The 21,649-nt window shown below is 40.5% G+C and overlaps 1 protein-coding gene across 3 annotated transcripts; it reads left to right on the forward strand.

The window, feature by feature from the left end:
• Positions 1–1,743: 1,743 nt before the first annotated feature.
• Positions 1,744–20,995, forward strand: LOC121295661 (highly divergent homeobox-like). Of its 3 annotated transcripts, XM_041220602.1 has the most exons (12): positions 1,744–2,334; positions 2,972–3,017; positions 4,809–5,261; positions 6,349–6,495; positions 6,657–7,880; positions 9,640–9,693; positions 12,646–12,792; positions 15,901–16,102; positions 17,428–17,510; positions 18,046–18,126; positions 20,293–20,415; positions 20,723–20,995. In XM_041220602.1, the coding sequence occupies exons 3-12, from the start codon at positions 5,226–5,228 to the stop codon at positions 20,858–20,860; spliced, it is 2,235 nt and encodes a 744-aa protein (XP_041076536.1). In that variant the 5' UTR covers positions 1,744–2,334; positions 2,972–3,017; positions 4,809–5,225; the 3' UTR covers positions 20,861–20,995. The 3 variants fall into 3 exon arrangements, with proteins under 3 accessions (XP_041076536.1, XP_041076535.1, XP_041076537.1); XM_041220601.1 differs by lacking the exon at positions 2,972–3,017; XM_041220603.1 differs by lacking the exons at positions 2,972–3,017; positions 4,809–5,261.
• Positions 20,996–21,649: the final 654 nt, after the last annotated feature.

Consider the following 21,649-nt stretch of genomic DNA (forward strand, 5'->3'; position numbering starts at 1 on the left):
ATGAGGATGTTGGCTTTTATAGTGCCTGTCCCTCACCTTTCAAGAGCACTGAATTCCAAAAACATCACAAAAATTATAAATAAAAAGAGCATTAACACTCATCCGGGCACAGCTTCAAATTAATAATCCGTGAGATGGTGATAGTTAATCATCCTCACCAAGGCTTGCTCATGGCCTCTCAATAAGTCATGTGACAGCATATCTACAGTATATTAGGCAGCAGGATGAAGAAAGTCAATAAGAGTTATTAGAATGGCTGTGCTCCCTATTCAGTTACTTCCTGAGAAAGGCTAGTGGACTAAAAATGCTGATTCCTACACCTTCACCCTTTCCAATACAGTAATTCACTGTATACTGTATTTCCATATTCCATATATTAGCTGTAAGCATCACTTTTAATTAATTAGCATTATTGGCATGTAATGATCTATACATATAGATATATAAAATGAAATCTGCAGTCCATTGTGGTATTTTCTGTTCCGACAGCTGATGAAAGATGGCACAGTACTGAAGCTCCCTATCCCAGACCAATGTGCTCACAAGCAGTTACTGCCCCCTATCACTAGCCTCCAGTACTGCAGCCTCTGCCTAGTGCTCAATTTTACTGGCCAAAGAGGTGAATGGAAAGAAATTGGTTATGGTAGTCCAGTATCAATGTACTCAAAGGAAATCGATGCATTACACAAGAGAATGATATCTTTCTAAATGGCTAGCCTATACTTGCGGGTGTACAGAAGAAGCCACTCTGATGCATTAAGAAAACATTTTCAGGAATCATGTGATCATTCTTGCTATACAGTATGAAGATGGAATAAGCGGTGCCACAGTGAAACAAGGCTGGAACGTTTTTTCTAGGTTGGGCAGATATGCACAAACAAAAACAACTAGAAACACCTTATCTTTTTGCTGTACATTAATTGTGTTTTCAAGATGAAGTCTTGAAGTTTGCCACTAGGCATGTGCAACTGTAATTCCTGTCCCCTCAAACTAATTTTGTATAAAGATCTTCTGCTTACTCACAGCTGAAGAGCAGTGGTGTAGTCTTAAATTGCCACTAAAGTATTGAACAAGAATTATTACACAAATGCACATGTCATGAGCATACTGAACTTCTAGTAACACATAATAGGTTATGCGTTCATCTAATTTCTACAAGCATTTCCAGTGTCTTTCTCCATCTTTTCAGAATGCTTTACTTTACGTGTGTGTGTGTGTCACTGGCAGAAATATGATGTCTGAGCTGCCTATAGAAAATAGAACTGGGTTCTGGCTCGACTACACCACTGCTAAAGACGGGGGTGAAGGGGAGAAATACAGTCACACCCAGTGCTCAGTTCCGAAAACAAGTCATTTTAAGAGTGTTCTCAAAAATCTGATAAATAACGATCTATCAACAATAGAGAATAAGAGGAAACAAACGTAAACATGAAAGGTCTCTAAAATGCTGACGGTACGAGGTACCCCTTTAAGAGACTCCCTTTGCAATAGCCAAAGCTAGGTTTTCAGATTTGGAACAACAGTTATGAATTTCGCAGCCATTTTTTTTTTGATGTGCAACAACAGCAGCATTAACAGGGCTACATCAATGTAAACGTGTGTACAAAAAATTAATAATACCAACAGTTTATTCATATTGAAAACCAAAAGCTGTTTAATATAATTATATTTGTAAGAGACATTTTGAAAAAAAAACAAAAGAACTGAACAGATTAAGCTTTAAACTGTAAAATCAACTATAAAAAGGCATGTTTTAAACAATGAATTCTGAATGCTATTTAAAGCAGTTCCATACAAATTTAGTGGGTCTTTTCTCCATTTAGAAGAGAAAATGTTTCAAACTCTGCACAGTATGTGCATTCTTCACCCTAAACTGCATGTACAAAGAAAGTGCTCTTTATGCAAAGCCTGGGAGAGCCACACAAGGGCTTCTCGTTTATTTTGAAAACATACAGTACATAAGCAAATATGTTTTAAGACCAGTTTAGAATACGAGAGGCTTTTTGGACAACGCGCCGCCGATCGCAGCCTAAAAGAAAAGCATATTTCCAGTCTGTCTACATTAAAAAGCAAAAGCGAACACGCAGACGCAGACTGTATTTCTCTCCTCACAAAGTCAATGGGCGGGATCACGGCGCTCAGTTTTCAGCCGGCTGCGGCTGTCACGACCCTGATCTCGTACCGCCATTGGCTCCTGTCTGGCGCTACGTCACAATCATGATTAGAATTGATGATCGGACGTTTTGATTTCATTGTCTGGCGCAGGGAGTCGGGAAGAAATCTGCTGAATTTGAGCGTTCGCTTGATTTCTCACGAATTAAGCATTCTCTCAAGGTATTTATCCACTTAATTTTCATACTTTTCACCAGGCGTCAATGCTGCTTCCCGGGAAAGGCAAGGGCTGAAACTGCAGTCCAAGTCGGAAAGAAAAACCGCAAAATGCATTTAAAGAAAAAGTTTAGTTGTATTCAGGAGCATGGCCTCCAGGGCCTGCAACCTGTATTCGTTTCGGCAGCTCGCCCGGTTTACATCAGTCTAGCTGGCTTTGCAATTTTGAGGAGGCGTCTGCCTTACCACGAGCGATAAGTTTGAAAGTTTAACGCGCTGGTTCCCTGTCGGTGGTTTATATTCCGGCGTTGACCAGTTTTGCCCTTGCCTTGAACTGGGTGGATATTTTTCTTCTTCCTGACCAAAGCTCTTTGTAATGCAATCAATAGTAAATACAGCAGCCATGCGCACTGAGGTGACGGTTTTCCCATGGGAAAGGACTGCGTAACCCTTTCATTGCCGCAGCGCGTTTGTGTAAACTACACTTTTAACTGCTTTCATTTCTTGCGCTTTCGTTTTGCGGTTTGTCAATTTGCAGAATAATCGCATGGGAATTGGGTTGCCCACTGTATCCAATATATTTTTTGAAACATATTTTGTTTTATTTGTAACGCCATTTCTGTTTGACTAAATTCTGTTTCAGCTACGCCATGCAAACGGCCTTTTGGGTTTTGCACATGATCAGACTGGTACAGTAGCTAACATACAGTAAACTTTGTCCAAAACTGTTATGCATTCGTTGTTATATTTCATGTGTGTTTACTTTAACCCTTGCAATAAATAACTACATTTTAAATACACTAATCTGGCATGTATGGTCTTTCAAAATCTGGAAGATTATACGTAATTTAAACGGCCATAAATTAATTTACATTTTCTTATAAACACTTATCATTAATGAATCAGTTATGTTACAGATGTTTTGATTAGCATATGTATAATTGCTGCTATGAGCTGTTGCATTTGTTTTGCTGTAATTATTTTGTTGGTTTGCTAGCGGTGTTTATTAATTTCTAATAATATTTGTTTTATTCTAAGCTGCAGTGTACCACGATATTTTCGTTTAACTCCCGCAGTGTTTACTGCATGATTCCATAGTTTAGCCTTCCGTGCACTAGACTGTAGAAATTATACATTGTTGAGCATCCGATATTTGTTTACATTCCCAGGATGGGTTAGCTGGAGGCAAACAAGCTTCCTCCCTCCTTAAACAGTTTGTTAATATTTTAGTCTGTATTAGGTTTTGTATAAACAATGTAAATGAGTGCTAACTAATGCTTTTAAATCAATTTTCTTGCCCCTTTTTTAAGCTTTATTTACATTAACAACTGACCCAGTTTATATTGTGCTGAAAATCTTTAGGTTTTTCACTTGCTATTTTAACTTTTTTTTTTTTTTTTAATTCCAGTTATGTAAATATACAACATCCAAGTACCTTTGGTTTAGAGCACATAACTACTAAAGAACACTGGAGTTGAAACCGGAACGCATTGTTAATTAGGTAGCAGGAAACAGCTGCAACTTTTAATCAGTGGTGTTGTCTTTTAAAATATATGCACATATACAGTATTGCTACTGCTAATAGGAGGAATGCAAATTAGTTTTATAACCATGGTTAACCTTTAAGTGAGAAAGCTTCACGTGAAACCAGCCTGAGGTCTACCAGGCGTGTTGCTTTTCAGTGGTTTGTCATTTAGAGAATATTGTAACTGCAGTGTTCAAGCTAAGAGACAGTTTGTATTTCCCCATAATATATACATGTACAGTATGTACCAAGGGTGGCCAAAGTTGGCTCTTCAGCTCCTGGTCTTTGTTCAATACCTGTTCTAAATAGTTTAATTGAACTAATTAAGCATAAATTTAGACCCTGAAGTAGTTCATTATATTCTTTTACCTGTTAAACTTGGAGTGGAATTGCCCTCCAGGACTGTGACTGTACAAATACAATATTTACTTGTGTTTGAAAAACAGTGCAGTCATTTGCTTTTGTTCAAAACACTTACACTTACTTACACATGTTCAATGAACTGGATCTCCTAGTTTTAGTATTTATAGTAATCTTTAGGTTTTTCTGTTTATTTCTGTTACATTGTACATTGGCTTCTCCTGCTCTATTCCATTGCAGTGGTTAGCAATGCTTGAAGACACTGTAAATGATGAGACTGAATCAAGACATGTTCAGTTTAAAGTTATTTAAAATACCATGCCATTTAGGATTTTAAAAAAAAAATGTATATTTCAATTTACTGTTTAAACATTCCCCTTTGCAGACTTATTTTTTTAAGTAACAGAGTTGTTCTCCCTTCACAATAGTCCTTTGACATTGGATTCCATCAATTCCAGATTCAGCTTTAATTTAAACCATGTATGTTTATTTATTTCCGTATTCTTGTCTTCACACGTTTTGAAATGGCTGTTTAAATGTCTTCCCCACCATGTTTGCAGTAATTACCTCAATTACCCTGTATCTTGTTTTCCAGAACTAACTGACATTTCCACTTCAGAAATCCAAGGTTTCCCAAAAACACAAAGAGGACGCCTGCCAAAAAGAGATACAAATACACACCCCTTTCCCCTTCCGAAAGCAATATCCAGCGAGTTAACAAACCAAATATATATAGGAAGGCAGAAAAAATGAAAGCAAAAGCAAGAACAAAAGAACTTAACCACAGTCTTGAATGACCCAGTACAAAGGTTAGCTGCTCTTTTTGCATGGTAGCAGCAGGACAGGTTAGTGTCCAGTCTCTCACATGCCTGTAAACCAGGGAGACAGGCCTACATTTTAGGGAAGGTCAAGAAACTTGCAGTTCGAGGTCCCAGCCTACTAGCTCAGGAAGGGCCGAGATAATCATAGAAACATCCTTGAAGTCATTAAAAGAAGCGCAGAAGACAAGAATATGGAAATATGGAAAGACAAAAGGAATATGGAAAACGTAAGTATAACATATTTGACTGGGAAAACGCGTGTAACAGTGCAGGTTTTAAATATGCCTATTGAGTTCGCGATTGAACCTGCCTCCCAGTCACTAATCTCTAACCACTCGGCCAACAGCTTTATCTTTCCAGAAAAACTTGGCTTGGTTGATCCGAACCATAAAGAGATCTCTGACAACTGAGATGCGTTTTTGATTATTTTTTCTTTTTATTGCCAAATAAATATGAAAACACCCCACAATGAAATCATTCGCTTAAATCAGTTATCAAAAGCACACTGAGAAGAGGCGAGGGAATGCAAATCTCCCCAAAAGAGCAATAAAATTGCTTCTCTGAGGAATAGTAGGAGCTGGAGTCAACAAACTGGAAGTTTTTTTTTTAAATTTATAAATTTTTTTCTGAAAGTTTAAAAACACAAATAAATAATACTAGCACTCTGGCTTTTATCATACTGTACATTAAAAAATAAGCAAGCAAACCTCTAAACGGTTGTCTTGCTGCCAGGACGAGGGGCTGATGCTGATTGGTGGCATTGCATTGCATTAACTAGTCGGTGTGACCATTAATAATTTTGGGATACTGTTAAAATGGTGGCAGGCCAAGAGTCACGTTGCCCATTGTCTGTCCAAATCTAAATTTTGTGCAGCCCCTTCCCCTTCACAATAACTTTTAATCTTTCCCAAAGTGCTCTTTAAACAAAAAGCTGTATGCCATCTCAATTCATCTGCTAGGGGTGTATTTACTTTTTGTTTAGATTTATTTCATATCACTTTTCTGTTTGAGTCAACACATCCTGGTGACTTTCTGTTTTCCATTTAGGATTAGGGTTAGGTTTGTGGTTATGTAAATATGTTTTTTGAAAATGCTGTGCTGTAAAGAAGTGGCAAATAACACAAATAAACTCTAGACATTCTCAGAAGCAGTTAAAAGACCTTTTTTTAAATTTAAAATACTCAAGTGTTTGATACTTGCTTTGTAACAGTTTTATTACCTTTATTATTATTATTATTATTATTATTATTTATTTTTTTTAAATAGTGCAAATAAGCATTTCAGGCAGGGAATCTGTACATTTGTTTCCTCTAGATGAATCTCCGCTCTGTCTTCACGCTCGAGCAGCAGCGGATTCTGCAGCGTTACTACAACAACGGAATGACCAATCAGAGTAAGAGCTGCTTCCAGCTCATCCTGCAGTGTGCTCAGGAGGCCAAACTGGACTTCAGCGTGGTGCGGGTAAGGGAACCAGGACTGGCTTCAGACCGTCTTGGGTACCACAGGAAATTAACGATCCTCTTAAAGACAGCGGTGGCTTGTTACTCTCTGGATCAGTTTCCTATAAGTCACGTGATCGCACCATTTTATCTGTCATTTTATCTGTTTGCTTACTTCTGCAGACATGGGTCGGCAACAAAAGACGGAAACTGACCGCCAAGAGTGACCAGAATGGCTCTCCGCACAGCTCGTCCAATCACACTGTGGGTGGCGGCAGTGGCGGTGCAGGAGGAGGGGGTGGGGGTGTGGTCCTTCCAACAGAGCTTCCGGTACGCAGTGTGGCGAGCAGCTTTCGTGGGGCATCACAGATCCAGCTCCTGCCAGCAGCCTCTTCCTCCTCCAGTAGCATCACTAACATCAGCAACACCACAAACAACAACGGCAGCAGCAGTTGCAATGATGTCATAGTCACTGGCGTCTACACCCTGGCGAAGTCCTCCAGCCGGGCCGAAACAGCCTCCCAAATCAACAACGTTATGCACAAGACTGTCTCTAAGTGCCGTAGCGAGACTGAACTTCAGTCGCCACGTGATCTCCAGCTGAAAACCACCAGCCCGGTGAATTCCTTCAGCAGCAAGGCTGTCTCACTGCCAAGGAAGCCGGCACAGCTCAGCCCCACCAATGCAGTCTACTGCCATGTCAAGAAAAGCTTCCCTGCTGCGGGCACCCAACCGGTCGAGTCGTTGGGCCTCCCTAGGACAGCTGCTTGGGATAGACAGTACACGCAACAGCAGTGGCCTTTTCCCTCTGATCAGCAGCCCTCCAACTCAGTGTCCAGGATGCTGGACTCTTGCCCAGCCGGGAACGTCAAAATCAAGCAGGTGTTTACCCTGGCCCCTGGGGGGAGCGAGCAGCAGCAGCAGCAGCAGCAGCAGCTGTCGAGGGTTTTCGGACAGTCGCTGCCCCCTCAGCAGCAGCACAGCAGGCCCTGGCCGGTGGAGAGCTCTGGCTGCTTCTCTATCGCCATGGAAACTGGTGATGTTGATGATGAGTATGCCAGGGAGGAGGAGTTGGCCAGCATGGGCGCCCAGATGCAGATCTGCCCCAGCGGTGTCTTGGAACCTAGTGCTCTGCGGTTGAAGGACAGCCCTGGGGCAATGTCGGCGGGGCGGGGTGGGGCTGGAGGGACGCTAGGATCGCAGCCAGGCAGCTCAGACTTGTCCCCCACCTCTCTCTACCCTGGCAGCAGGGACTACCAGACGCCGTCAACCTCTTCCCACTACCCGCCTGGCTCGGCTGCAATCTTCAACAGCGGCAGTGTTGTCAAAGCAAGCAGTAACTACCCAGCCAAGTTTCACTCCGCATCTAGCAGCCACAGCTCACCCCAGAGAATGGGCACCTACCAGGTTCGTCTGTCTGATTCTCTAGTTGCTACATTCATATAATGTGACACATGAGCCATCCTCCCAATCACTGTGTCTCCTGTATTATGAATCTACAGTAATTTCAGCATCAAAAAGGCAAAAAATAAATAAATAGTACACTCTACATGATGTGCCTTTAAAACACTGGAGTGTTTGTAGAATGTATTTTAAAAAGAATAATCTAAAATGAAAACCAGCTTTTGCCTTCAGTCCCTCTTTCCTGGCATCACTGTCTCTTTTTTTAATGTAAAATATTGGCGGATAAGTGCATTATTTTATGTTTTATTGGTGAGTGGAGAAAGAACAGAAAACTGAAACTTTGGGCTTGGTGTGTTGATGTGCAGATAAAAATGCAAAGCGGGAAAGATCATGGTCAAGGAGTAATCGCTCTCTCAGGCTAGGCGCTCCATGTCTTGTGTTTCTTAGCATTTCGGTTGCTGTTTTTTTTAGGGTGCCTGTGTGTGAAGCTGGGGTGGCTCTTTTCAGGGTTTCCTAAAGTGTATTTTTCCACGTTGCTTTCCAGTTCACTGCTCAGCTGTAAAAGTCACTGCCTCTTTAGAAAGCAATGCAAAACCCTGGAGCCTTAACTGCATTCACTTACTAAGCCTAAAAGTGTCAGAAAAGTGTTCATTGGATGTTGGGTGGTTGAGGAGGATAAGAGTTTCTCCATGTAGCAGATATGTGACTGTTGTGCGTTTTTTACATGTTCTGCAGCTATTCCACCTACCACTGCCACGACTATGACTACTCCTGCCACTCTGACTATTATTACTTATTATTAGGTGTATTGACCGATTTAAGTTTCCTGAGTTACAACAAAGCTTAAAGGTGTGATCTGAACAATCCTACTCATGTAAGTACTGTAGCTGTGGGAGCAGGTCTGTTTGCCTGACAGAATGGCAGTGTCTTTGAGGACCAGCAACAAGGTCTGCTTTCTCATCTAGACCACAGAACCCAAAACTCTGGAAGTAGTAAACGGACACCAAGCTGGCATTCTCTCAAGGTGTTTGATAAGTGTGGGGCACTGCGGTTTTAAAAAGCCTTGTTGCTGTTTGCTTTACAGATGATCCTAATAGTACTTGCTGGAGTTAAGAGCAGTGCATGATTAAGACCTGGGGGTGCTCATTTAAACTTACAAACCTGAGCAAGTTTGAAATAGTTTCTATTGCCCCCACCAACCTCCATTTGAGACCAGCACCTTCGGAGACATAGTACACAGTGTTCAATTTGAAACATTTCAAAAGTAATGTCTCCTGCAGAAACTCTCTTCCTCTGCCCTCCACCCTGATTTCACTAGGGCTATAATACTGAAGAAATAAAGAAATTACATGACAGGTTTATGGCCTATATATGGCTGTGCAAATAACTGTAGTTATTAGTTACTTGTTTTTCTTCACAGGCCATCCGCATAGAACAGGAAATTGATTTGGGTCAGCAAGTGCTGAAACGTATTTATCTGTTTATTTAAAAATACATTCGAATTCACCCTTTTTTTCTGAAGTGCTTAAAGAAATGTAATACATTACATGACAAATGTTTTGACTGCAAGTCTTTTTTCTGTGTCATTTGAAGACGTTGAAAAAGACTTCTAGTTGTAACGTCTGTCATTAGATTTATAATGTTTTTTTTTTTTTTTTTTTTTTAGTATTTCTAAATGTAACACACTAGAGTGTTTTATAGTTATGGGTGATATATCTAGGGAATATTGGCTAAACCATTCTTTTTCCTTTTTGTGTTGCAGGCATCAGGAAACCTACCAATCCCCTGGATTACAAGTAACTCCAGAAAAAGAACAGTAAGTGTTTGCTTGTGTATCATTCGTGTTTGATAGCTGCCTGGCAATGGCATGCTGGCGTGATCTGAGAGCAGACAGCTCTGGTGTAGCAGCTTGCATTGCTATTGTGTTTGTTAAAAGCCGGTGTGCAATTTGAAACCCCGACCAAAGCTTTCTATCAGCTGCGTGTAACTGGGAGAGGCGTACCACAGCGTTCAGGCTGCAGTTCTTATTAGAATAAAACAAAGATTCAAATTTGATTCCAAAAAAAAAAAAGGAAAAAAAGGCCTTTTGATTTACTTTCTTAATTGCAAAATTGTCCAGTTTTACTGTCTTTCGTACTGGCAAGCAGTATCATCCCAACGCCTGTGTTCTTCTTGTGTAAAGTATATAATCTAACAGCTGGCACACCACCAGAAATATATTAGCAAGAAATAGCACATGGAGCAAATGTGAATTTCTTTCATCCACTCAGTGTTGCAGGGAAGTCAGTTAATGGTTACACTTTGGTGTAAACTGAGGTGTTTTTACTTTAACAGGGGTCATGCATTGCACACAGTACCTACCCGTGGTTAAATGATGTAATTGCATGTTTTTGAGAGTTTAGCACCATGTATTAGAAACTTAGTTTCACCTTTTAAAAAATAATTGCAGTATTACCCTTGTTTCCACCTATGCTCTTGTTTCAGCTTTCAAGGGTTTTGACAAATAAAAAATGTAGTGGTTCATACCACTGCACTCTTCATTTTGCTGTAGTCGTGAGCCATACAGCATCTGCAAGCATTATATGTGTCTTGCCTTAGAATGAGAAAGCAAATGGAATTACGGAGGAACTGGAGCCACAACCACACTGCCTTGTAGAGTGCATCTGTTCCATAACCCTGTAAATGGGGACAAGGTGAAACAGTGGATCTTTCTACTAACAATACAAATGATGATTACAGTTACTCAAGCTTGCTTCTGGAAATTAGACTGAGGACAGCTAGCCCATATTGCTGCATGTTATTCAGACGAGCCAGGGTTACATTCAGGGGGAAAAAAGTTTTGCTGTCTCGGCATGTACTGATCAGACACTGTGCTTCCCAAAATAGCTCTCTCTTTTTCTATGTGCCCCAGATGAAAGGCAGGGGAGCTGTGCAATCACTCCTCAGCAGCTCTCATTAGTGCATCCAAGGGCTGCCACCATCAATACATCAATACCAGGCAGCAGCAGTATGCAGCCAGGGCTGGGGTGCAAGCCTGGAATAATCTCGCTGTGAATCAATCTTTTTTCTTTCATTCATTGGTATGATGAGATCCTTTTTTTTTTCTTCTAAGCAGATAGCAAAGGCATGAGAAATCGACTGATGTAAGAAAAAGCTTTGAGTGTTTCTCTCTACATCAGGTGATTCAAAAGATACTTGACAAGATTGTGAATATGTGGCAGGCTATGTGCAATAAATCTTCAAGCTACAGTTAATAATAGTTTACATTTAATGTTAAAAGATAATAAAGCCTGCAAATCATTTAACTTGATCTTCTGATGCTATGAAGTGCATGCAGGTCTTGTGGATTTGCTGCTTTCTTTTGTGGATAATTTTAGCCCAAGAATTCATTTCAGGAAAAAATGGGGTGAAGAATATTTAATAAAAAGGATAAATTATACTCATGTCTCTGCAGATGATTTGTAAATATATTGCCTTAAGCTTTAAAAAATCAAAAGGAAGGATCCCGTTAGAAGTTAGTAAATATTTCCTGACGAGGTCTTTTTATTTGGAGCTGGTTGGACCAATGGGAGAATGAAACTGTCAAAGCAGACCAGTTATGATAAATTAGTTGCTATCCACGGAGGCTGTAGCAGAGATGCTCTGATATCGATCGCAGCTTGTTTCTCTACAAAAAGGTACACAAGAACGCTTGCCTGTGAGCACTGCTGTTCTGACAGGATGAATAAGAAGGTGGTTTCTTTCATGTTTGCACTGAGTTAGAGAGGGAGAGGGAGGCTGTCTGGTTTGATGATCAGGGCCATGAAGTCGCTTGATCTCTGCTCACAGGGGTGACACCATGTGAGCTTAAGGTCAGGCTTGCTCATGTCCGATATAGCACAACTGAGCTCGGTAAGTGTTTGCTTAACATTGCAGTACCAGCAGATCCACCCCCGTTGAGACCAAACAGCTTGCAGACAGGGGGGTGCTAGTGGCTAACGTGCCCTGTAAGTGTGGATTAGGCATTCAGACAGTGTCTTTCAGCATGCATGCTTCTTGTCAGAGAGGCCTTGGCCCCATGCTGTATTGGGACGTGACGGTATTCAGACATTCTCATCAGCAAGCATCTCATCTCTCCACAAAAACAGAGTTTCCATTGCAACTAGAGGTCACAAACAGCTTTGAATACATGTTGTTGTTTTTCTTCCTTCTGTTTAAGTCATGAATTTGTATTTTCCTAAAACTCTTTTTTTCATAGCTACAAGTCAATTGAATTTGGCCTTCGCTATGTTTTTATGTATAGTGTATAAGTGCTAAGTAATGTATTTTATTTTGAGTATTTAGAATAAACATGCTGCTTCATTCCATTCAAATCATTTGACAATGTGACCTCAGCTCTGCCAGCCCTACCTACTGTACATACTGTATATGTAGACAGAGAGAGTTGAAAGTCCCAGCGTTTAGGATTCTCCAGACAAGGTCAAAGACAGATAAAGGGCAGATAAAAAAAATAAATACAAAAAAAACACCTGCTTACTCTATAACAAACAAATTAAGTCTTATCCAGGGCGTAATACCCACTGAAACCACTGGGGGCACCAGGGAGGGAAGGGTTGAAGTCGTGATTACAGCACCTTTTAATTTCTTTAGGATCTTCTTTCTCTGCTATATGGGTCTAACTCTGAAAAGCTCATGCCACAACATTTGAAAGCTAGAAAACAGATCAGTGAATTCTTGTATGCCTGGGATCAGTTTTTTTAATTGCTCACCGGGTACTTTTTTCTTCCAGTTACAGGATCGGACGCAGTTCAGTGACCGAGACTTGGCTACGCTGAAGAAATTCTGGGATAACGGAATGACCAGTTTGGGATCAGTCTGCAGGGAGAAAATCACAGCTGTGTCGACCGAGCTGAACGTGGACTGTGAGATCATCAAGGTATGGGGGGAGGAGGGGGGGGGGGGGGGGGGGGGGGGCTTTTAGATTGAGCTGCCTACTTTGATGAAACCCTCTGAAATTGAGAGAGACAGACAGCCCAGTCTACACTGGAGGTGGAATCCAGAAATAGATCTGATGTTTGTGTATAATGGGGCGCATCGTCAGCAGTTGCTTTATATATAGCGCGAGGGTCAGGGCTCAAGTCATCTGCACTGCTACAAAAAGAAAATTGAATCTTGCTAGCACGCTTTGGAAGGAATGGGACGATTAGGTAAGCTGGTCTCATTGACAGAAACAAAAGAGTAAAGCAGAGCCACCTCACAGGTTGGGATATGGATCGCCTGTCAGTTAAACCTTATAATTGATCAGGTTCCTGTCATCAAACCCATTTCCTATAGTGCATTATTGAGGGGAATTCCCTCCACTTCCCACACAAAGTGCATTTTTGCCTTCGAAATTCCTTTTTTTTTTATTTACACGTATTGCCAGAGACGAAACTGCACTACTGTATACAACAAAGGAGACCAGCTTATGTGCAACCACCTTGGATCTCAATCTCAGAAGCTAAGCAAGGTCAGGGCTGGTCAGTAATTGGACAGGTGACCTCCAAGGAAAACAGTGGGGCTAATCCCTCACCCCACGTATTTGTGAACCGAATATTCCATTTCTGATCCCTGAAAATGACACGTTGCACCACTGACAATAGCCTAAACACAGCTGTGGTTCTGTTTTTTTAACATTTAACATGTGTAAATCAAATGTATTGACATGCATGTAACAATATTAATAGTAGAAAGAATAGTGACCCTGTGTTGCACCGCCCCCTCTGCAACAGCCATGTTCAGACTTGGGTTAACTTTATCTAATACTGTTTTTAATATTTTTTATAAACTACAACAAATCCCCCACTTTTTATCCTTTTTTTTTCTTATATCTAAACTTTCAAGGCGGTTCAAAATGTGGGACACAGTTCAACATGTATTAGAGTATAAAGCAATTCAAATCGTTCAGTTATTTTAAATAAGTGAACTAGAAGCTACTTCAACACACCAGCTTTCAAAGTGTGCAGTGACATACATATTTGTGACATTCCCCAATACCAGTGTAACAGTTTATCAGCCCTGGGACATTGCGTTCCAGTGGGTATGTAAGCTGGCTGAAACTCAGTTAACGATACGGGGTGAGGGTTTGGCAGAATGCCCAGCTGTAGAGCTGAAGGATTATTTTCTCAGTGAGGTTTACATTGTACTGCTGGTGAGGCCCTGCACCTCTCCAGTGCCAGTCATAGGACCAACTGTACCTTAAATAATGTATAGATAAACTCCACAAAGAGGATATGAAGTGAAAATGCTAAGAGGGACCGGAGAAGATCTATTACTGTTAATGATTAGCACACAGCTCTTGAATATGCTGCATGAAGAGAGATGTGCAACTAATAAACCCTTTCTAAAGTCCACTGTTTCCTGGGATAGATATAGCAGGTTCATCCATTCCAGTAGTTGATTACACAATTGAGGTGTTATCTGAAATTGAGCGTCATTCAGTACACTGGACAGAAGTTCAAGGAAAGACTAGGGTTCTGGTTTTCTGATTGCTCTGTGCATTGTACTGGTATTCTTTCAGATCAATGCACTCTTAATACAATACCTCTGCTGAAAAATTAGGGGAAATAAGTTTTTTTTTTAAAAAAACTTTTCTTGTTCTTCTTGTTGAAGAAGCAAAACAAATGGTAAAGAATTCAGATCTTCATGAAACCTGGCATAATTGTAGAGATTGAGATGAATTCAAGACAAAAGAAAGATATTTCACAAGTACAAAAATCAGTCAAGTTTGTGATGTATCTGTAACGTTACAAAAAATTGAGTTAACCTGCCCCCCCTTTTTATTATTCATGTTGCTTTCTTGTACTTGTATTGTTAAAATAATATTATAACTTGGCTCCTTTTGTAGATACCACATCTCTATATTGCTGATCCACGTGTTAACTTTTGTACAAGTTAAATGTTTTTGGTCAGATTACCTGTACATTGTGGCTAATTAAGCTCATAGCAAAACCTGGTATTGATTAAACTGGGTGTCTGGTTGCAAGTTTTGTTTGGCTTCCAGAACTGTACATAAAGTGAACAATGGAATTCATTGACGAACCTGATGTAGTACAGCACTTACTGTACAGTGAAACCAGCTCCCCCTGGTGGGCGTGATGTTTTCTGAAATGACATACTGTATTTTTCCTGGTCTTGAAAACATGATCCATCCCCATTTGACAAATGTTATGACTCTACTGGCTTTACGAAGAGACCAAACAGGTGGGTAGTACTTGCAATGTTGTATGAATCATTTCTTTTATCCATTACATCTTCTCTTTCTGCACAACACTATTCAGTATCAATGCATCAGGAGTTTACATAAAGCAGTAACAGGCAGGCTGTCACCTTCCCCGTGCACGTTCCCAATGATGATTTCAGTTGCACTGTGAGAAGACACTTGTGTAGGACCACCATGTGATAGATAACATTTCTGAGCTGCAGAGAAGAAAATCGTACAATTAATTTATATACCTGCGTCTTGTCTTTTTTTTCTTTTTTTTTTTTTTTTTTTTTGTATTGCAGGACAGAATAACAAGAAGACAATTTAAATAAAGACGTCTCCTGACAGCAGTTTAAACTAATCACATTTGGGGGTCTCATTATAGCATCTCGTACATTTTAATAATGTCAGGTTTTAACTTTCCAGAATGTTAGTTCTCTGAACATGCTGAAAAACATGTAATTTGTCAATATACTGGCTGTCTTGACTTCAGTTTGATTAGCAAATACAGTTCTTCTGCCTCTGTGCACCAGCTATGCAGGTGCCAGTATGTGTGGTAGCTGATTTCAGATGAAATATATAAATGCGTAGGAACTCTTGCAGAGACCTTTAGGACAAAAAACAAGTGTGGAACCTGCTGGCTGCAGCAATAAGAGGTCTTTATCAGTTCATTGTTATCATGTTCATTGTTGTATATACACACCATATAGGTTACAGTTGGTCTGCAATTTAAACATATACTGTAAAAATAGAAATAATGTATATAATATTGACGGGTATCCCTGTCCCCTGTCAACACAGACCTGGATTGGGAACCGCCGCAGGAAGTACCGCCTCATGGGAATTGAGATCCCGCCCCCAAAAGGAGGGCCAGCTGACTTCACTGACCAACCAGATCCGGGGTCACCGGGGACGCTGACCCCAGGGGAGCACACGCCCAAGACGTCAGACCAGGCGGAGGACAGCGACCACAATGACGAGGTGTCCATCTGTCTGTCTGAAGGTCAGTGTTATTTCCCACCCTTGCTCTTGCTTAGTGACTGATGCGGGTATTTGTCCATCATGTCCAACCAGTCTTTCCCCACTCCTGCCTGATTCATGTATCTCAAGTTGTTTCCCTGACCTCTGCTACCTTAATCACATTGAGAACTGTGGACTAGATGGATTTTACATTTGCTCCAGTTCAAATCTTGTTGTAGTTTTGCCATTAAGAAAAAATATTTGATCCTACGCAGGCCTTAGTTGTTTCTTGCCGAGTCTTAACATTACAGTCTTTTGCAAAACAAATAGTGCAAGCTTTGCCCTTCAGTAAATGTGTGTGTTAAATCTGATCCAGTGTTTATGTTTTTGAATGTACAGACGTTTTGGGTTCTTGTGCCTGTGGATTTCTTCACACTTTCTTCAGTTGACAAACCCCTCATGCTCTGTAATCTTGTCATTCATAAAAATAGGCCTTCAAAAATGAAAATAAATAAAAAGAGACCGTTTTGAATTGCACTGCAACAAAACAGCATTAAAGAACTCTGCAGGAGGTACTGGGATTGCGTAGAAGAGAGACTGTTCATGTCACTGCTGTCCTGTAATCCCTTCCCACTGTGGGCCAGGGAAAGAAGGACGGCTCCCTCTGGCAGGACGGCTTCTGGGGCATTGGTATTTTTCACAATCTGGGTTAACTTTCTCCCAGTAAGTCAGAGTTTGGTTAGAAGGGTTCTGTTCTATCCTTGATGTAGTCGGCTGTCTGCTCCCGGAGCATTTCTTTTTAGACTGAAGTCTGAGTCATCTTCACCCCCCACCACAACTGAAACTTCATGATGCTAAAGTTCTTGTGTTAACCCCTGTGTAATTTGTATGACTCAAATCTAGAAGGATGACAGGAACATGCATGTCAGCTTCGTCTAACAAAGGCCACTCAGCCCTTCCTAAGTCATTTTCAACCAAAGAAAATTAGTAATTAAAAACAGGATCAGTTTATGAAAGCCTGTTTGTGTTAACTGTGCAAGCTTCCTGCTGTGCTAGTGACTGGTGAAACTCCAGACACATGCCTGAGGCAATTCTGTTTCTGTGTTCTATGGGCAGCTTTTATGTGCTTGTGTATTTACACAGAAGTGTATGCTACAGTTGGCATGCTGTATATTTATGTGCTACAATTCTAGCACTTGTCAAACAGAGCAGGGATATTGATATAAACAAACTTCAGGGACCGTTTTAAGGAATGTTTTACTAGCCCATTTTCAAATTTTCTTTAAAACATTCCTTTATTTTCTGTGAATTGTACCTTTAAATGGCTGTCAGTGCCACAGCGGTACTGAATGCAGTGTTTTCCCACAGACGGGGCGAGTGATGTGTATCAAAGAGAGAGCGGAGAAGATGGTGATGGAGCAACGAATAACGCCACCTCAGCCGACAATGTGGTATGGGGTATTTCTTTTCTTTGAGATGGTCTATCTGTGTTTGCCTCTTCCAGACTCGTGTAGGTGCATGCTGTCTACATGACATTCGCTTTCATCTGTCCCTCGGCCACCTTTCTTTGAGTCTTGCGAGTCTTCCTGTGTATGTGAGTGTGTGAAAGGTTGCTTTTATCTATGCGAGTATGGATTTAGTTTTAGTTGTGTGTGTGTGTGTATGTGTGTGTGTATGTGTGTGTTTACTGTAGAAGTGAGGACATGCAAATGGATGAACAAGTCTAATTAAACAAGGAAACCAAACAAGTGTGTTTATCCACGCCCTCACTTTTTACAAACTTCTATTTGTCAAGTTAGAACATTTATGGAGACAGCAATGAATTATTATTGTAGAATTTGTTTTTGTTTAAAGAATAGATTATTGCCTAGCCATAAATAAAATGCATAAAATTGTTTAGGGACTTCCCACGTCACATAAAAAGAAATAGATGTATATTAAGTTTTTTTTTTTATGAGTATTTGTTTGAAATTTATTGTTTTGCAGAAAATAGAAATAATTGATGACGATGAAGAAGACGGCTGTACTTCTGATTTTGAGCAAATGCAAACGCTACTTGAATACAAGGTAAAGTACCCTGGAAGAGGGGGCGATGGTAATGAACTGTGGGATTGAAGCCAGGCACTGAAGCACTCTGCTCAGAATTAAGCAGGAGCTGCAGACAGAACGCAGCATTTCCTCTCGGTGGATTGACCTGTGTAAATATTCACAGCATTGAACTGTTTGCACTGCGGCAGCACTAGCTGGAGATCTGAACTTTTAATGTGACGAGCTTGAAGACGTGGTGGTCATGCATCACCCACGGCAATTAGAGTGAGGGGGCTGTTTATTCATTTTAGAAATTATTTTCTCTGCTATTTGGTACAACAGACCATAATAAGATGTACGTTGCTGAAAGTTTCAGATCTAGAATTCAGATTCCTTGTTTCTCAGTCCTGTTATAACAAACATTTAACAGATTTTAACAGATAAACATAAAAAAAAAAAAAAAAAAAAAGAACACCAGAATTAAGAATGTTCATTAGAAGGCTCATGGTGCAGTTTACTGTATTTTGTTTGCAATACAGGTATAGATGTACTGAGATTCTTATGACTGCTGTTGTTTGATTTGAGCAGTTTGTAGGATACCTTAACACATACAAACACCAGAACTCTACTTTTGGTATATAATACTTTTGGTATTTTAAAAAACACAATATTTTGACCATCTCCATCTAAAATGTGACGAAGGCAGTAGCCTACCTATTGCCCATAAACTTATAGCTGAAAGTAAGTCAATGTAAGTGATCAATAGAAATTACCTGCACCACCTATGGAACCTTAGTTTATTCAAAGTTAAAAGGTTAAATACATGTAGTTCAGCACGTTGCTGGCATAGGATCAGGCAGCCAGTGGCTGTGGGGGAGCCTGCAGTTCCTGTAGCTATGTTCCCGCTTAGCTGCTGTAGGCAACAGCAGTTAAAAGCCATTTAATGAGCATGTCTTTTAAACCTTATTTAATTTATCTCCAGCTTATCTGAAATTGAAATCCATCTATCTCGATCTTGAACTGATATAGATAGATAGATCCATCCATCCATCCATCCATCCCCAGGGCACTAACCCCCAAGAGGAACCAGGGGGTGTGGTTCCCAGGGTTCTTTGAGCTTTAGCTGTGCCAGGTTGAGCACAGAACATCATTCTACATTTCTTCTATGGGCTATTCTCTGGAAACAGGGAAATAGTCATCGAGTCATGTGTCTTTTTATGTACATACTCACATAAGTCACTCACATTTTTCACAGTTGAGAACCGTTCATCCAATTGCAATGAAATGGGGAAAAAAAAACAAAACAGTTTAATTACATCACTACAGATTTGTTTTAAGAAGTTTAAACCCCTGCTTCCCGTGCTGTAGGTCCTCGATCAAATAAGAAATAAAGACAACCACCCATGTAACCTGTGCTTTTTGTAAAAGCAAAATGTACGCCATGGTTGAAAGCAAGAGAATATATGCTCATTTTACTCTTGCATTTACTGGACTATATGGGCAGTTAATCTGGCAACTCTGTATGTATCAGCTGTGCCCACCCTTGCTGTCCAAAGGCCACTGTGTGTAGGATGTGGGATGACAGTATGGTCGTGGGCTTCAGATGTCTGTAGCTAGTGGCAGAATCGAATAGCTAGCTTATCGTATTCTGTACAGGAGGGGACTGACTTGACCTTTTGCTAAATGTCACATATCTCCGAGTTCTGCATCTCCTGGGTTTGATGGTATGCTCTTTTAATTTGATTGCAAACAGGATTTTCTCCAAAAAGCAGACTGAAAACGTGTCGTGACATCTATAAAAACAGTTGTCCATGCCGTCAAACTACAGTATTATAAATAAGGCTCTTTATACAAATACACCGTACAAGGAACAGAGGAAAATAGAAATGCGGCATCAGGCAGTGGAATTATTTGGAAGACTTTGATGTGAAACCTGTAATCCTATAGTTACTCAAAGTTTACAACCAGCCTGTGATTTTAATGAGCATGCTGACTGACAAGAGCATGGTACCCCAAAATGATATCCATAATAATGACGAACAGCTGGAAAACTTTGCTATCAGTGAATGTAACCTCATTCTCCCTTAAAATATGCAGAAGACTGAAATAAGCAGGATTCTGAAATGTTATCTTTGAACTGTTGGGTGGGATATTTTTAAGTAAGTTGTATTTACTTATTTTCTTTTGTTCTTTTTGTTTTATCAGCATGATGAAGTCCAATACCTTGAGCAAGAGCTAGAAAACCAAAAACAAAGATACTACGATCTCCAGACATTTACCAGGAACTTGGTAGCCGCTGTGAAGTCAAACGACGCAGAACAGCAACAGGTGAGGCCCTGCGCAATGCAACGCGAGAGCTTGGCTGATTTCTTTTGACATGGAGAAGCACCACAGTTTCTTATTTTTCTCCAGTTCTGATACTTGTGACACGCATTCACTTCTCATGGGATTGCTGCATAGTGCACAGCGTCCCTGGTAGTAGATGTTGTAACTGGAATTTCTGTGATACTAAAGTAGTGCCATTAGGTGGGGCAGATATTCCAACTACAGCCAATGTCTTGAAGCTTCATTTTCTTCACACAACGGAGACCTTCCCCGCAATGTTTGTAATCGTGTGCCCTGTCTGTTTCCACAGGCGCTGCTGTTGAGTTTACCTCAAGAAGTAGAAGGAGAATGGGACTTCAGCCATGTACCTTCAGAGCAGAGTAATCCCATGGTAATGATCCAAACTTATTCCTCTGTATCAGAGGAGAAAGGTTCTGCAGACACGTGACGTTTCCAACCAGACCGTTCTAGGCACTGCTGCCTTCTCAGTGTTGCAAGAGTAACTGTTTTATGGGAATGCCTTTTTTATTGCATATGACTGCCTTGTCCAAGGAAATGATAAATAAAAAATAGATACTTCACAGCAGTGGCTTTTGGTTTGCTTCTATTGCTTGTATGACCAATGTGACCTTTAAGAGTAAGCACAGGGTTATAGAGATACGTCCCCATGTGTTGCTACAATGGTTTAAATGTGATGTCTAGTACCATACTAGGTTAAAGAAAGTTGTTTGCATGCATTACTTGCAGGTACATTGTTGTACTTCCCAGGTCATTCACCCTGCTTAATTATGTCATTAGCTGTTTCAGCTGTTTCCCCAAATAACAGCCTGTGACTTGCTGAAGACTGAGGTGAAATTAAGTATAATGGACTACCTGAAAGCAAGGCTGCAAACTATGTGCTGCTTTACCCTGCTATGGAACCAGATATTTATTTTTTTATGAAAATGTTTACTGATAATGGACCGAGCCATTGCTGCAGATTTACATCACACTGCATAAGATTGAATTAAAATTCTCCTGAGGACTGAAATGAACAGAGTAAAAATCATTCCATGAGATCCATGATAATTTAACAAATTCAATAACCCCCGTTGATTCAGTGTTAACCTCGCTGCAACACTCTCTTTATTTCTGTGCTTATATAAACACTGTACCTCTCCAAAAAACCCTTCTGCAATTGGTACATTTCATCATGTTCAGAGCTTCTAGTACTTTTGCTGTGACCTTCTAATGAAAG

The sequence above is a fragment of the Polyodon spathula genome, chromosome 20 (assembly GCF_017654505.1).
Source record: "Polyodon spathula isolate WHYD16114869_AA chromosome 20, ASM1765450v1, whole genome shotgun sequence".
Lineage (NCBI taxonomy): Eukaryota > Metazoa > Chordata > Actinopteri > Acipenseriformes > Polyodontidae > Polyodon > Polyodon spathula.

Coding starts and splice junctions, on each gene's coding strand:
- LOC121295661 (XM_041220602.1), top strand. CDS start 5,226: ATGGAAATATGGAAAGACAAAAGGAATATGGAAAAC. Junction 9,694..12,645: donor GTAACTCCAGAAAAAGAACA/GTAAGTGTTTGC, acceptor TTTTTCTTCCAG/TTACAGGATCGGACGCAGTT. Junction 16,103..17,427: donor GTCCATCTGTCTGTCTGAAG/GTCAGTGTTATT, acceptor GTTTTCCCACAG/ACGGGGCGAGTGATGTGTAT.